The 15,607-nt window shown below is 38.7% G+C and overlaps 1 protein-coding gene across 5 annotated transcripts in view; it reads left to right on the plus strand.

Moving 5' to 3' along the window:
- Positions 1–15,607, plus strand: part of LOC124185830 (fasciclin-2) — an 87,001-nt gene that overhangs the window by 54,799 nt on the left and 16,595 nt on the right. For all 5 annotated transcript variants that reach the window (XM_046576970.1, XM_046576972.1, XM_046576971.1 and 2 more), the window contains 3 exons: positions 4,266–4,435; positions 4,736–6,058; positions 10,636–11,076. In XM_046576970.1, the coding sequence (XP_046432926.1) occupies positions 4,266–4,435; positions 4,736–6,058; positions 10,636–11,076 (1,934 nt within the window). The remainder of the gene's footprint in view (positions 1–4,265; positions 4,436–4,735; positions 6,059–10,635; positions 11,077–15,607) is intronic.

Raw genomic sequence — 15,607 nt, forward strand, 5'->3', positions numbered from 1 at the left:
AATTTATTTAATTGACCTGTGTTAAATTCCATTATGTATCAAAAACTCATCAATTTTATTCACCGGTAATTGGTTATAAGTACACATTGTTAATATTAAATCTCATCGGTAGGCAAAAATCATTTTTACTCAACAAAATAGCTATTGGTACTCACAGCATGTATGATTTCAGTAGAATGTGGATTGTGTGTAGGCGACCGTGATGTTAGCCATCATGGCATCGCACATCTCGGGAAATATTTCAATTGCAAGAGTTTTTGAAATAATCAAAACTGCCATTTTTAACTTTTCTTCTGTGTTGGGAACATCAATCGACAATATATCGACATATTTGCATTCACATCATGTGCTGTGAAGCTATGTAAGCCCTCATCCTGAAACCATACTCCGTTTTTTCGTACCTCACTAAAGGTAAACATGAGCCGTTTGCATTCGCGGCACATTAAACCACTGAAAACTTTATAATACCTAAAATACTGGAAAAATGTCTTCTTGTTTCTTGAGGTCTTAACTAGAAGTCAAATTCATAATAATATCGAATAATCAATTTTACAACTATTTTGAATGAAACTAGATAGTATAAAAAAAGCAATTTTTTATACTTCCAAAAAATTTGAGAACTTCCATTTCATCACGAAAATACGTCTTTCAAAATTTTAGCTCTCAATCTTAACATTAAGAGGTTGCGCATCGCACTTTTCCATTTTTCATAAGGATTACATGGGAGAAAATTGTTTGTGGCTCATTCTGATTTTCATCACTAGCTAACGATGCGCCGTACAGAAAATTCATAGACATATTTTTGTAGAGAATGGAAAATAAGAAACTTAGAAAAATATCATCTTCCGCCTGGATTCCATGACACGCTTGTCGTCCACCCGCATAAGTGGTGGAATTATGCGAATTTTACCAGTATATTTGAGTCTCGATTCTTACGGTAAAAGATCTATTACAATTATCCGCCAGAGTTTGAATTTATTCACTGAGTAAACGTATAACATGGAAAAAACAGCTTCACGATGGTCTTCCAATCATTCAGAACACCAACGATCGTCTTTAAGGCAGGTAGAGATACAGCGTTCTAACCTCGTCGCTCATGTGCCGCATGCCCAACGCAGTTTCACAGTCCTGGACGACCGTCGTTGTATCTTATAGGTGAAACACTATTCTTTTCGTGTTTTTTATTATAAAAAAACGCATCGCAATTAATTTCATTCTTGATAATACAAATTTTCTTAGATTTTTTTACGCCTGCTTATATGGGTGAAAGACGAGTTCAGTCGTGAAATTCAGGCGGAAAACGATATTTTGTGAAATTCTTATATTCCAATCAATGTGTAAGAACACTTTCGCTTATGCGTTTATGAATTTTTTTTGTTGATTTTTAATCGTCAATAAAGCTCTCCCGTTCACGTCCCGGTGGTGCGTTGAAGAATGTTCATATTACTATTATACGTTACACGGATGATTCATTAAATAAATTGATGTTGCCAAAATGACCCGGCTATCGTTGACTCCCAGGCCATAAACAAAATTGGCAGCTTTTGAAGATTTGAAATTTGAAGTAGGAGTTTTCTTTATATAACGCACTCACTTTCTCAAGCCTGTAGCACAATTTAGACCATTGTGTCTATCTTTCTAGATAGCGTCTGAAAAGAGAAAAAAGGGCTGAGTTCCTGTGATGGTGACGTCGGTGGCGGTGACGAGTAATGTTTATAGTGTGGAGAGAGGTACATAGAAAATAATCTCCATCACTCACCTGCAATCCACACAAGTGAAATCAATAACTGCAAAAACAACGCCTCATTTGCGCTGGAATGACGTTCGTTGGTGACGATGCTGAAATCAAAGTAGAAGACACAAAAATTGTAACGAATTCACGCGACACGAGCATTTTTTCGCATTGAAAATCCTGGTTCCTGTTTCATCCACCTGCTACGTTGATTCGTAAAGTTCGTGTCTCAATCACACTCTTGTGGGTGGACTGTGAAGCATTTGATTTGTAATGGCAGTGTATCGAGAGTCGTTGACTGAAGAGTGATTTTGACGCCTCTAGAAACCCTGTAACTTGTTCCGTCCAAGCGTGACACGGATTTTTCTAGTTTTTGGGTGGTTTCCACCCCTCGGGGGTGGAGCACTTAATTCGAGCGGGTGGTTTTCCGGGAGCCTTTAATTCTGGAGTAATTTTGACGTGCGTACGAACTCTGTAAGTTGTTGCGTCCGAGAGTTACACCGACTTTTCGAGTTTTTTGGTGGTTTCCACCCCTTGGGGGTGGAGCACTTAATTCGAGCGGGTGGTTTTCCGGGAGCCTTTAATTCTGGAGTAATTTTAACACTCGAACGAACTCTGTAAGTTGTTGCGTCCGAGAGTTACACGGATTTTTCTAGTTTTTGGGTGGTTTCCACCCCTCGGGGGTGGAGCACTTAATTCGAGCGGGTGGTTTTCCGGGAGCCTTTAATTCTGGAGTAATTTTGACGTGCGTACGAACTCTGTAAGTTGTTGCGTCCGAGAGTTACACGGTTTTTTCTAGTTTTTGCGTGGTTTCCACCCCTTGGGGGTGGAGCACTTAATTCGAGCGGGTGGTTTTCCGGGAGCCTTTAATTCTGGAGTAATTTTGACGTGCGTACGAACTCTGTAAGTTGTTGCGTCCGAGAGTTACACCGACTTTTCGAGTTTTTTGGTGGTTTCCACCCCTTGGGGGTGGAGCACTTAATTCGAGCGGGTGGTTTTCCGGGAGCCTTTAATTCTGGAGTAATTTTGACGTGCGTACGAACTCTGTAAGTTGTTGCGTCCGAGAGTTACACCGACTTTTCGAGTTTTTTGGTGGTTTCCACCCCTTGGGGGTGGAGCACTTAATTCGAGCGGGTGGTTTTCCGGGAGCCTTTAATTCTGGAGTAATTTTAACACTCGAACGAACTCTGTAAGTTGTTGCGTCCGAGAGTTACACGGATTTTTCTAGTTTTTGGGTGGTTTCCACCCCTCGGGGGTGGAGCACTTAATTCGAGCGGGTGGTTTTCCGGGAGCCTTTAATTCTGGAGTAATTTTGACGTGCGTACGAACTCTGTAAGTTGTTGCGTCCGAGAGTTACACGGTTTTTTCTAGTTTTTGCGTGGTTTCCACCCCTTGGGGGTGGAGCACTTAATTCGAGCGGGTGGTTTTCCGGGAGCCTTTAATTCTGGAGTAATTTTGACGTGCGTACGAACTCTGTAAGTTGTTGCGTCCGAGAGTTACACGGATTTTTCTAGTTTTTTGGTGGTTTCCACCCCCGGGGGTGGAGCACTTAATTCGAGCGGGTGGTTTTCCGGGAGCCTTTAATTAGCCTTCAATTATGACCTTCACACTTTTTCGAAATTTGACCTCGTTCCCGTTTTTTTTCAAGTCTGGTTTATATCGAGCTGGCACCGCCACAGGTTTTTTTTAAAAAACACCGAGCAATTAATTTAAAGATGAGCAATTCCAAGAGCCTTTAATTAGCCTTCAATTATGACCCTAACACTTTTCCGAAATTTCACTTGTTTTCCGTTTTTTTTCGATGTGGCGGTTCCAGGTTTATGTCAAGCTGGCACCGCCACAGGTTTCTTTTAAAAAACGCGGAGCATTTAATTCGAAAATAGAGCATTTAATTAGCCTCTAATTAGCCCTTAATTATTCCATAGGAAATTTTTCGATTTTCGAATGTGGCGGTTCCAGCTTGATATGGCTCAATTTGAATTCAGCTTGCCTATGCAATTCTTGACCTAATCCAGCCTAGCTCGGTTTATCGTCGTCATGTACTTTCCCATCTGTATTCGTGTCGTTCCGTATTTATTACACGCTAGGCGAATAATTATGCGTAATGTGTTGTCAATTTCAAAGTTCCGCACTGAACACGTACGTGCGTATTCGTATGATTGAAACTTGTAACTTATACATGCACGTATGCTTGCCGATGTGATAGCAGATGATTCTGGGAATATAATTTGCAAGTTTAAAACCGTCATGCTTTGTCTGACGAGTAATAAAATGAAAAAATAGCCACCATGGCTACATTGGTGTTGCGCGATCAGGATGTCAATTCTTGTGAATAAGTGTCCATCGTCTGTGTATAATATTTAATGTATACAATTTATATTAAAAACCAGCTATAACATTTTTATCGCTAACGGATATATTGTGATTTTGTTGTTGAATTTTCACTAACAAAAATTTCATGCACCATATTTTAATCACTGTCATTGTTTATTGACTTGTAACTTACATGTTTTCCCTTCTCAAACTTCGACAGCGCTATTCGTGGAATTTCGAAGCCGCCAATGTACACGGAAACTCATCCGGGTAATGGACTTGCACTTTTCTTCAATTCTCTGCAAGAAGAACAAGATGGTCAATATACCTGCAAGGCTAATTATGCCAACACCGAGACTCTCTCCAAAAATATTACGATCCAGACAATTGGTAACGTGCCTTTTACTAATACGTATCAATAATCATTTCAAAATAAAGAATAAAAAAATATAACAAAAATGGTTATCTCGAAGTCCAATGTACACAAAGATTGAGATCCAGGAAGTATATTCGACGCGACGTTGTAACAAATTCTATGTAATTTATTATACGGGATTCTATACAACACAGTGAAATCCTTTGACTTCTAACGTGAAATACCTGTAAAGTAAAATTATAACTCGAAGTGTGGAAGAAGAAAAAATATTAAATATGGTGTGTAAGATAATATTTGTTTCGATCAATCCACAGTTGGAATAACCTGGGTTGACGCGCCTCTAAACCAGTATCCAATACTGGGTGAAGACTTCGCAGTAAAGTGCAACGTACGGGCGAGACCATCGCCGACGGTCGACTGGTTCTACAACGGAGATTTGATAACGACGGATAATCACTACATAATTGAGACACACGCACTGAAAATAAAGAACGTGCAAGAATCGGACGACGGCGTTTACACTTGCCGAGCTTCAGTCGTTACCACCGGCGAGCTCGACACGCGAGCAATCCGAGTCGAAGTGCACATTCGACCTGAGATCCAGGAACTGGAATCGATGGTAGAGATAATCGAAGGTGAGAACGCGAACATTGCTTGCAAGGCGACGGGAAAACCCCCGCCGAAATTCTCCTGGGTGAAGTCATTGACGCAGCAGAACATGGCGACGGCGGACAGGTTCGGGGTCGACGAAGACACGGGAATACTGATGATAACCAACGCGAATCGCAACGATGCCGGGGAGTATCAGTGCAAGGCTAAGAATGCGGCCGGTGAGGCGACCAATGTAATCCAGATAGAGGTAATCGTCAAACCCAAGATCATGGAGTACCTTAACGTGACCGAGGCTGTCAGCAAGAAGGCGGTGATGACCTGCAAAGCTTTCGGCCGACCTCCGCCTGTGGTCACCTTCAGAAAACATACGTCAGACAAGGAGTTCGTCGTCGGCAGGCAGCTGGACAACGATAGGATCTTTCTTGAGAACACGATTGACAATGCATCGTGGGTCACGACCGGTCAACTGACGATAGACGTCCTTCGTCGTTCCGACGATGGACTCTACGAGTGCAAGGCTCACAACAAGGGCGGCGACGCTTGGAAAAACGGACACATCACTGTCGAGTATCCACCCAACTTCGAGTCGATGACCAACCACACTGTGTGGTCCTGGAACCAGCGCCCCGTAAACCTTACCTGTATCGCCAACAGCATACCGAACGCTACGATTCGGTGGCAGTTCATGACTCGCGATACCGTCAACGACCCGAGGTTTAGACAAATCGGTAACGGCCCGCAATCCATTCTCAATATCGATACCCGGGACAGTAGGTACTACAATGAATATAAGTGTATTGCCTCCAACATACATGGAACTCGAGAGTATACCTTCAGTCTCAAGGAAGGCCAAAAGCCGGGAAAACTTATGAAGGCTCGTATATCCGAGATCACTGCTACCACGGTCAGCTTCGAACTCCTGCCATCACCAACGCATCCTGACCTGCCCGTAAAAGCCATCACAGTTCAATATAAGGAGATCAATCATATCTGGTCATCTGCGAAAAACAAGACTTGGGCTGTTGGTGAGCTATTTCTTTAAATATTTTTTATTTTAGTGACTATTCAGTCGTTGAACGGTGTTCTTACGAGAAGACTAAATGCATTATTCTACAAGATTGAAATCGGTGACGTTACGACAGTCAAATGAAGCTGAAGCTAGTAGCCAAAATTGCGGTTTTTATTAGAACAAGGCAGTCGAGTTCAGTGATCAAAATTTTGATTAACCCCATGAACAGCTAATAACTTCAGAGATTCTCAGACATCAAACCGCACTAAGTATTTTTATTCATAAGAAGTTTAGTACTTTTGATCGCTAAACGTGGCTGATAGCATCAGTTGTGTAGTAACTAATCATTGGAAAAAATTACTAACTATTTCCTAACTTTGGAATGACTTTGGAGGATTCGTGTTTACAAAATATGAATGTTCATTGCTTTATTACGATGCACTGAATTTTAGGTAAACCTCGAAGTTGTTGACCTTATTCAGTTGAGTCAGAATAATGATATAACTACTCAGGCTAGGTCGACAGTCGCAGCAAGATCATGAGTTTACTGTATCTAAAAAAAATTGATCATTGTGGCATCTATCAGGTTTTGAACTCTAGTCGACTTTGTTTCTTTTGTACTCCGTAGTTGTTGAAAATTCATTCACTCCTTTTATCTGCGATATACGATTACTGAAACTAGTGTAAGTCAGAGTTTGAATGACTAGACCATGAATAAAGCGACGTATGAGTTTCTTTTTTTAAATCATTATACAGAGCAAAGTCCTCGAAAATAGATACAACGAACGAGAGCCTGCTGTGATTTTATCTTAACTTATGCTAAATTGATGCGCTTTCATTCAAATTTAGCGTTGCACCACCACATACTCAAATGACGTCTAAGCTTTAGACTATTTTTAGATAAACGGCATAACCGAAAGGATTCATGAACATAGTTCTACTGACACTACAGGGAGACAAATATTGTTCTGACATTTTTTTTACAATATTTCAGAACAAAAAATTTTTGTTTTTCGTGGTACTAATTTTTCATTCTGCTCTTGGAAATTAACAATATCTTTGGGATACCGATTCTTTTGATTCGTACATTATTTTTGAATTTGCGTTATCATTTTTTTTTTGCTCGATAAGTAAGATGATATTGAGTGATAAAAACCTTCTTTCGAATCGTAGATCATAGTTTTTTTAAAACCTGATGACAACAGGTAAGTTGTCAAATTAAAAATGTGTGAGAATGCAGTTTTCTATCCGCAAATGCGGTTTTTTTTCCCGAAATGGAGAGGGATTCCATTTGAAATATTAATGATAAAAGATTACTGATTTACCTCATTGCATCGATTTTTTATTTACAAGAAGTGATATTCCGGAGTAAAATACAAATCGAATTATTTATAAAAGCGTTCTGTACCTATTATTTCTGAATCGATCGAGATAAACAAAATCAAAAAGAATTATTGTTCGGCTTATTTTGTAGAATCCACGACAAATCACAAGTCCATAAAGTCAATGATTCTGGGTGGGGAGGATGCACTTTCAATGCAAATCACAATGCATTAACAGTGATTTCCCTATTCTCATAAAAGTAACCCATTTCTTTGCCTACCTTATTAGCGGTCTAAAACAGAAGGTTTCTTCTAGATGTGCCCCAAGGCCTAAAACGCACCTTTTCTCCTTAAAAACTACCCACTTTTGGCAGTGAGCCCTACTCTTTTAATTTTCTTTTTTGAATTTCGCCAGCTGGTTGGATCCAAATATCCACTCATATCTAAGTCCACTGATCTCAAATGTGAAAAAGGGATGAATGGCTACATTTTACATGCCATTCTTAGTAAAAATATGCCAAAATATTTCGATTTGGGATCGAACCTCAGATGACATTGAAAAGCAAGTACGTTATAATTACAAATAACATTGATTACAAAAGGGTACGAAAAAAACAATTTTCGATTATTTTGCTGCAATCTGCAAAATTATATTTTCTGTGATTCTTGACTGAATTTTTGTTGAAATAAAAATAAACTACTGTAACGTATCAGAGCTCGAACTGATGCCCGGGTATCAAAATAAATACGCGTGGTAATTTGTAAAGAAAGGAATAAAATATTACGGTTAATTTATTAACAAAATACAGCTTTTTAGAATAGGTACGCGTTTGCCCAAGCTCGTGGCGGCCCGCTAACTGCCTTTGTTCTCGCCCTGCCCGTTAGAGCGCGCTACCTGCGGTGAGGAGGCCGGTTAGAGTACACTTGGGCACAATGAATCTTAGAGGATTAATTTTTTACACTGGACAGTTACATTGGCAACACAGAGAAACCTACAGCGCCATAGTCGGCCGAGTGCGAAACAACCTCAATCTCAATAAACGTTACATAACCCGGGACCGTCGAATCTAACCTTGTAATACGTATTAATCTAACAAGTCATTATCCCCGCGGTATTCTAAGATTAGATTCGACGGTCATGGGTTATGCTACGTTTATTAATATTGAGTTTGTTTCGCGCTGAGCCCGCTATGGCACTGTAGGTTTCGCTGTGTTGCCAACATAACTGTCTAGTGTAAAAAATTAGCCGTCTCAGATTCATTGTCCACAAGTGTGCTTTGCAGCGGGGCGGCACAAGTTTCCCCTTCCACTTTCTTATTTGAGACCGGATGGCACTATATTATCACAGTAAAAGAAAAGAATGTTGCCAAAAAAATCGACCAGTGGGAATGATCGCATTGATTGTAATAATAACAATGAAAATTTGTTTACGTTTCTACAGAGAGAGTGCGTGACGGTAAAATTGTCTTACCAACAAACGTGGAAGAAAATGCAAAAATTTTACTAACCTTTGGTTACTTAATCACCCAGCTCGATTCAGGTGGCAATGCTTTGCAATACGGTGTCGAAATAAGGGTCCTATCCTTAAGCATTGCGTGTCACCCAGCTGGTCCCTTGTCTTGTAAGGACTCTTAAAAGCCGGTGTGTCTGCCCTCACCAGTCCCGTCTTCCTTCCTCTATCACCTCATGGCCGTCAATTTTTTATCATTCGTTACCATAAACATGAAACTAGTCATATATAAAGCTTCTGAAAATGATTCAATTTCAATTTTAGTCCAGGATGTCAAATTTTATAAAAGAAAACTCAATCTTTTAGTATCAATATTTTAAGGAGTAAAATTATAATGACCCCCTTCTCCCTAAATTTCACAACCATGCACACACTAGGGCACGGATTCACGCACATCTAATTTTTCGGCCGAGTCGATTATGTTGGCAATTCAGATTCAAATACGTAGCGGCCGACTGACAGCGACACTGCAGGCTAAATCTGTATCAACATAACCGACTCACTTGAAAAATTATCGGTGCATGAATGCGTGTTCCCTTGTGTAGATACACTTGGAGACAATGAATCTGAGACGGTTAATTTTTACACTAGACAGTTATATTGGCAATACAGAGAAACCTACACCGCCATAGTCGGCTGAGCGGGAAACAAACTTAATCTCAATAAACATAACGTAACCCATGACCGTCGAATCTAACCTTAGAATACCGCAGGGATCATGGCTTGTTGGATTGACACGTCAACGACGGTCGTGGGTTATGTTATGTTTATTGAGATTGAGTTTGTTTCGCGCTCGGCCGACTATGTCGCTGTAGGTTTCTCTGTGTTGCTAACATAACTGTCCAATGTAAAAAATCAGCTGTCTCAGATTCATTGTCCCCAAGTGTATATACATACCGGGACAATCTGTTAAAACTTGAAAATCAACTGCGCATGCGCGAGCTTTATCGGCTGGTCGTGCAGGCTGGCCATTCCAAGTTTCAGCTGTCAAATTGTTTCTGGCGGCGACGCAGTTATACGAATTTTCGAGGTTAGAATCGCAAATAATTGAGGTAGTAACTTGGAAAGGTTTGGGAAGTATTTCTTATTGGGTCAGAAAGTTGATACTTCAAAGAACGGTCGGAATTTAATGCTTAGGCTCTTTGAAAATACAAACATGCACATTTTGTGTACGTTGCACCCCTGCATCGGAGACAAAAATATCGCTGCGGGAAGATTTCGCCGACCAATGAGATTGAATTATTTGGCGCACACGCAGTTGATTTTCAAGTTTCAAGAAATTGTCCCGGTATACATGCTTTTGCAGCAATGAAAGAATGGGCGGCCAAAGAAGGCATATTTTCAAGATTCAAAAATAATTGAACAACAAAATGGTTTTTATTACGATAATAAGTATACGCATTCTAAAAATTTATTATACAAGCTTACAGTACAAATTTTTATGCTTAATACAAAATTTATGCTTGTCTTGCGTCCCCAAAGTCAATCTTTTTCGAGTTTTAGTCCAAAACCAAGACTTTTTGTTCATTTTTTTCGGTTTGTCTTGGTTTTCCGAACACTTTTAGTTCGTCCTTTTCATATAATACCGAATTGTTCTTTTAATGGAAAATTCGTGAACCTATACGTGCGGAACGTAAACAATTTTTCGTATACTTGCCGAACTTTACAAAATTTTTCTTCGAAAACAAAGTAGTCATAAGAACACTTTAAAAAATGTCACAAAACTGGTTGAACAAATGGAGAATTTATATTGTTTTCTAGGTTCGCCCTATATTCTAGAAGGACTTACGCCGGAAAAATCATACGTGTTTAGATTTAGCGCGAATAACGAAGTTGGTGACAGTAATTGGGGTAACGGTCTCGACGCTACGACACCCAGGCGATCAGCCCCCAGAAAGCCAGAAATCCTAAACACAACGACTGTCAACGATCGTCAGTTCCATCTCAGGTGGATAATACCGATGGACAACGGGGAGCCGATCGATTATTACGAGATCCGATATTGCCCGATCGCTTTAGTCGGAGAAAACTGGGAGGTACAGGACGCAAGCTGTAAGCGCGAGGAAGTCAAGAGCGCCATAAAGTCGGACTTTTGGCTGAAGAATTTGCAGCCAGACACACGTTACAGAGTCGAAGTTAAAGCGCACAACGCCATGGGATACAGTCTGCCCGGCAGCACGGACTTCAAAACGCTTCCAGACGGTGAGTAAAACAAACATTATATGAATATATTCAAATAGTTGCATCCTTATTTACTCTCGATATTATGGTTTTTTTTTAAATCCTTAATACAATGTTTCGTATGCACCGTCTTCAAGAATATGTTATTGATTCAACGACGTTGCACTGTTGGAAATAGTATGTCAGCTTGTCCATTTTTGTTGAACACCCTAAAAAGTCCGTCTTAAAACTTGTGTTCAATCCATGATTTTGTTTTTCTATCTCACATTTTGTTACGACGGTACGTTTCGCGTAATCAATTCGCCGTTTCAGTCGTATGTTAGAAAGAATAAATTCCCGCGTTGGGATTGAGAAATGATAGACTTAAGGACACGGCTATATACTCCCATTCATCAATTTTATTGCACGATTGAAGATCCGGAAGTCTGCAACCGTGGCAATTCACACGAGTTAACATGGCTTTGAATGTCAATTTGACTTACGGTATTATAACATTGTTGACCTAAGTTTAATACTTGATTAAAACGTTATTTCAAACCGTCCACGTACACATATACATTGAGGTGGTCCTTATTGAGGTTTTGGGTAAATTTTTGTCATTCGACCTCCTTGAATTATTTGGAACCGATTTGGGGGAGTGTATGATGAAAAAGTTGTCCGAGCTCTAAATAAGGATCACCCTAATTTATATATACTAGGATGATCGTCAAACAGGCTTGAAAGGATTTTGATCGAACGGCCCTCCAAATCGGTTTCAAATAAACATATAAAAATCTTCCGTATCTCATAGCCAGTTCTCTATCTCAACCCTATACCCTTGTGCAAGAGGGGCGAATTTAGTTTGTTTTTACTGCATTTTCAGTTTATATTTTACAGTGAGATCAATCATTTGCAAAAGAATCTTTAGCTATGAAAAATAAGTGAGCCTTGATGCTAATATTTGGTAAAAATCTGACCAATGCCTATGGGGTATTTCATGTTGATCGACCATTGTTTGAATCTGATTTCTTTTTGAACCTGGCAAAGTGACTGGGTGAATGAAATTTCATATCCGTGCCTTACATCGATATTTCAATGATTCATTTTAAATCTGATACAAAGTGAAAATATTCATTGGTTCCTAAATTTTGATTTCCTTGTTGTATTTCATGTTGATTTCGGATAACTTGAGCTCGCGACCATGTTCTCGTCTCTTATGTTTCCGTAATATTTATTTTAAAGTATGTAAAATCTAAAGTCAGATTCAAATGACGTACAAGGTTGAACTTGGTGACGTTATTGTAACAATACATTTTAGGAATAATTGCTGTCTTGTAATTTTAAGGATTGTTCGAAATTCGGTAAACCGTAATAAAACTATTCGCTCGTATTTTGCAAACTTAACTACTTCAATGTCGTACTAAATTTTCCAACTAGTGAAATGTTTTGCTTATGCTACGTTACGTTAACGTTATAAACTTCATCCTCGTAAATACTTGTATGCAATAGAATGCATCACCGATAATCCTAATGTTTTTATCAAATCGTAACATCAATGCCCACTAATGTTTCACCGTGTAGATATCTGTTGCAAGGTACTAATGCCACGATACTGTATGTAGGGGAAAGTTGTGCGAAGTGGATTCTAGTTTGCCCACAATTTTCCAATTTTGCGGTAAACCCTCGTCTTCGGTCAGGTTTTCGTTTTTTGCTTAAAATCAGAAGATCGAACTATTAAAATCTATACTTGTAACATTATTTTCTTAATTGGCCTACTTTGCCCACTCCTCCCCTGTATCCTGAAATATAGTAAAAACTAATGTTTTTTAATGGCAAGATTCAACTTTCTTGCGGAAGGGTTTATGATTGAGGTAAAGATCTAGCATTCAAAGATAGTATATTAAGTTACAAGTGCAGAGTTAGCGATTTCCGATGAGTCTGAAGCATGCAGTTTGCAATGAGCCGCAAAGGCGAACACTGTAATCACACCAGTCAGATATCGCCCATCCGAATGTGAAACACATACCAGTTTTTCACCACCTACGAAGGAAAGTTTAATTTGAGAAGCACCAAAGTTATCACTGACGGTGCGTAAAATTGAGTTATTCGAACGTGCGCATGCGCCAACGTCATTTTACCGTAACGTTCAGAAACAGTGCACTTTGCGCATACTCCACAGGCTTCGAAAGTCTAACTTTTCGGGAATGCGTTGGAAATTGATATTTATTAATTTATTTGAATACGATTTAGTGGATCGCCCATTCTCAATTCTGCCAAGCCAAATTTTACCGACCAGCCTAATGTAGGATGTAATGTCAACCAAGTATAACGCGTCAGGTTCTCAAAACAAAGTGTTACTTTTTCTGATTTAAACATTCTATTTATTTATTTATTTTTTTTTAACAAGTTTTTAAAAAGTTCACTAACTTAGTAATATGTGTATTAAAAATGTGCCAATGCATAATTGAACGCTCTTTTTTACAAAGATATCTGAAGGACGCCGTGAAAACTACCATTCTTCATAGTTTTGTTCATATTTAATAGTAAAGTATTGAAATCAATTGCCATTACATATAGGCACAGATTGTTTTGAAAATTGGGAATATTTATATTCCATAACGATTTCTCGTAATGAATCGTAGTGATCGACAAAAACAAATGCACATAATTTTATTTAGCTCTCGATCAGGGGCGTCACTACGATTTTTGCTTATGTCCTAAGTTCAACAAGCGAGAGTCAGAAGGAATTCTTGTACATCTCAATAGTGGAACAATGACATACGCATACCGAACGGAGACAGTGAAACTTAGCAAGCTTAGTGACCTAGTGACCGACCGCGCATGCGCAAAATAATTACGGGTCATGAGGTGTCAAACTCGTAACATTTAGCCGTCGTCAGTAAATTGACAATAAAAGTTTCCCCAAGTCTCCCCGAATTATTACATTAAATTCTTGCAATCTAATTAACCTAAAAAATCCAAATCGCCGGCATAACTTTCATGAGCCGAGTTTGACAGCTGAAGTTTGAGGTGACGGGCCCGCATGGAAATCCTACGAAACTCGCGCATGTGCAGTCGGAAGCTCAACCTGCTAGCGTTAACCGATTTCCACCGGGACAAGTTCGAATCCAATACCGCAAAGGTGTAACAGTCCTAGGGATGTCCGAAACGTATAGTCCAGATAAAGAGTTGTCGAGACACATATGATATAACGAAGGTTTGGAAGTGCTGCTGAAATGAATCACGATGAATTTAGTGCAAACAATATTCTTTAAAACTCAGAAAAAAATGAAAACCATAAATTTTAACTACGTTAACACAATTACTAGTGACTTCGAAGAGACTTCATTGTTGATTTATTTCTACACTGAAAAAATCGCATCGCTTGACCAATTTTAATCAACTAAGGCTGATTTTGTTCGTAAATGAATCCTCCACAAATCTACAAAATCAGATTTTGGGTAAGAGTAGAGTATTTTATAATATATCAAAGTATTGGTTTACTATTCATCGCTTATAATTTTATGATTTCAGTTATCATGTTTTTGTTTGATCAAATGAAAAATATGGTTTCGTTGGTTTGTAAAGAATTCATTTACGAACAAAATGAACCGTCGATCATGAGAAACGGTCAAGCGATGCGATTTTTTCATATTAGTGATGATTCAATAATGAGATCTCTATAAAGTCATGAATAATTATACTAATGTAAATGAAATTTAAGGTTTCATAAAGTTTCTGTATTAGAGGAATAATTTTCAAGCTAAATTCAACTGAATTAACTTCAGTGGTTCTGTCAAACCTTCGTTATCATATTTCTATCTCAATAGCTCTTTGACTGGACTGTACCTTTGGTAGATCCTCAATACAACATATGGATACAAATCACGAATTTTATGCCCATCAGATCGTTGAGAAAGTAAATGCTTTTAAAACAATGTGTAGCATCACCGAGTACAGTAAACATTATAGAAAGTTGGACCCAAGACTATTTATTTCGTTGACTAACATACAAAGTTGATACTGAAACGTCTTAACTTATCTTCGACAATGAAGAAACATACAGGTATCATAACTGCCCAAATCTCATTTTTCTATAATATACTTCGATAGTTGAGGAGAAGATAATTAGATCATATTTTTTACTTTACCAATTGCACGAAAATTATAGCCCTATGATGGATTGAATTATAACAGGTTCAGACATCACTCTTCTAAGATATATCAATTTTATATAGCAAAAACACTGAGGTTTAATTACCAATGACACTTGCAATTGTTACTATTAACAACAAGTCGGAAAAACAGTTTTTTCGCGATACTTTTCATAACCGTGAAAAGGGAAGTGCCTATCGGTTTTTCCGATAAACTTCTGCCATGATCTCGAAAACGGATAAGTGAAAAACTGATAAGACTTAGCAGCCAAATGAAAAAGTTTGTCAAGAAAGATTAATCAAACATGTTGTCCTACAAAAAGTTAAAAAAATTTTGTTTAAATAAATATATTAACTAGAAAAAACATAATCGTTTAATTTATTTCGGTAGAACCGGAAGTTCAAATTGTACGGCACGT

The sequence above is a fragment of the Neodiprion fabricii genome, chromosome 6 (genome assembly GCF_021155785.1).
Source record: "Neodiprion fabricii isolate iyNeoFabr1 chromosome 6, iyNeoFabr1.1, whole genome shotgun sequence".
NCBI classification, from domain to species: domain Eukaryota; kingdom Metazoa; phylum Arthropoda; class Insecta; order Hymenoptera; family Diprionidae; genus Neodiprion; species Neodiprion fabricii.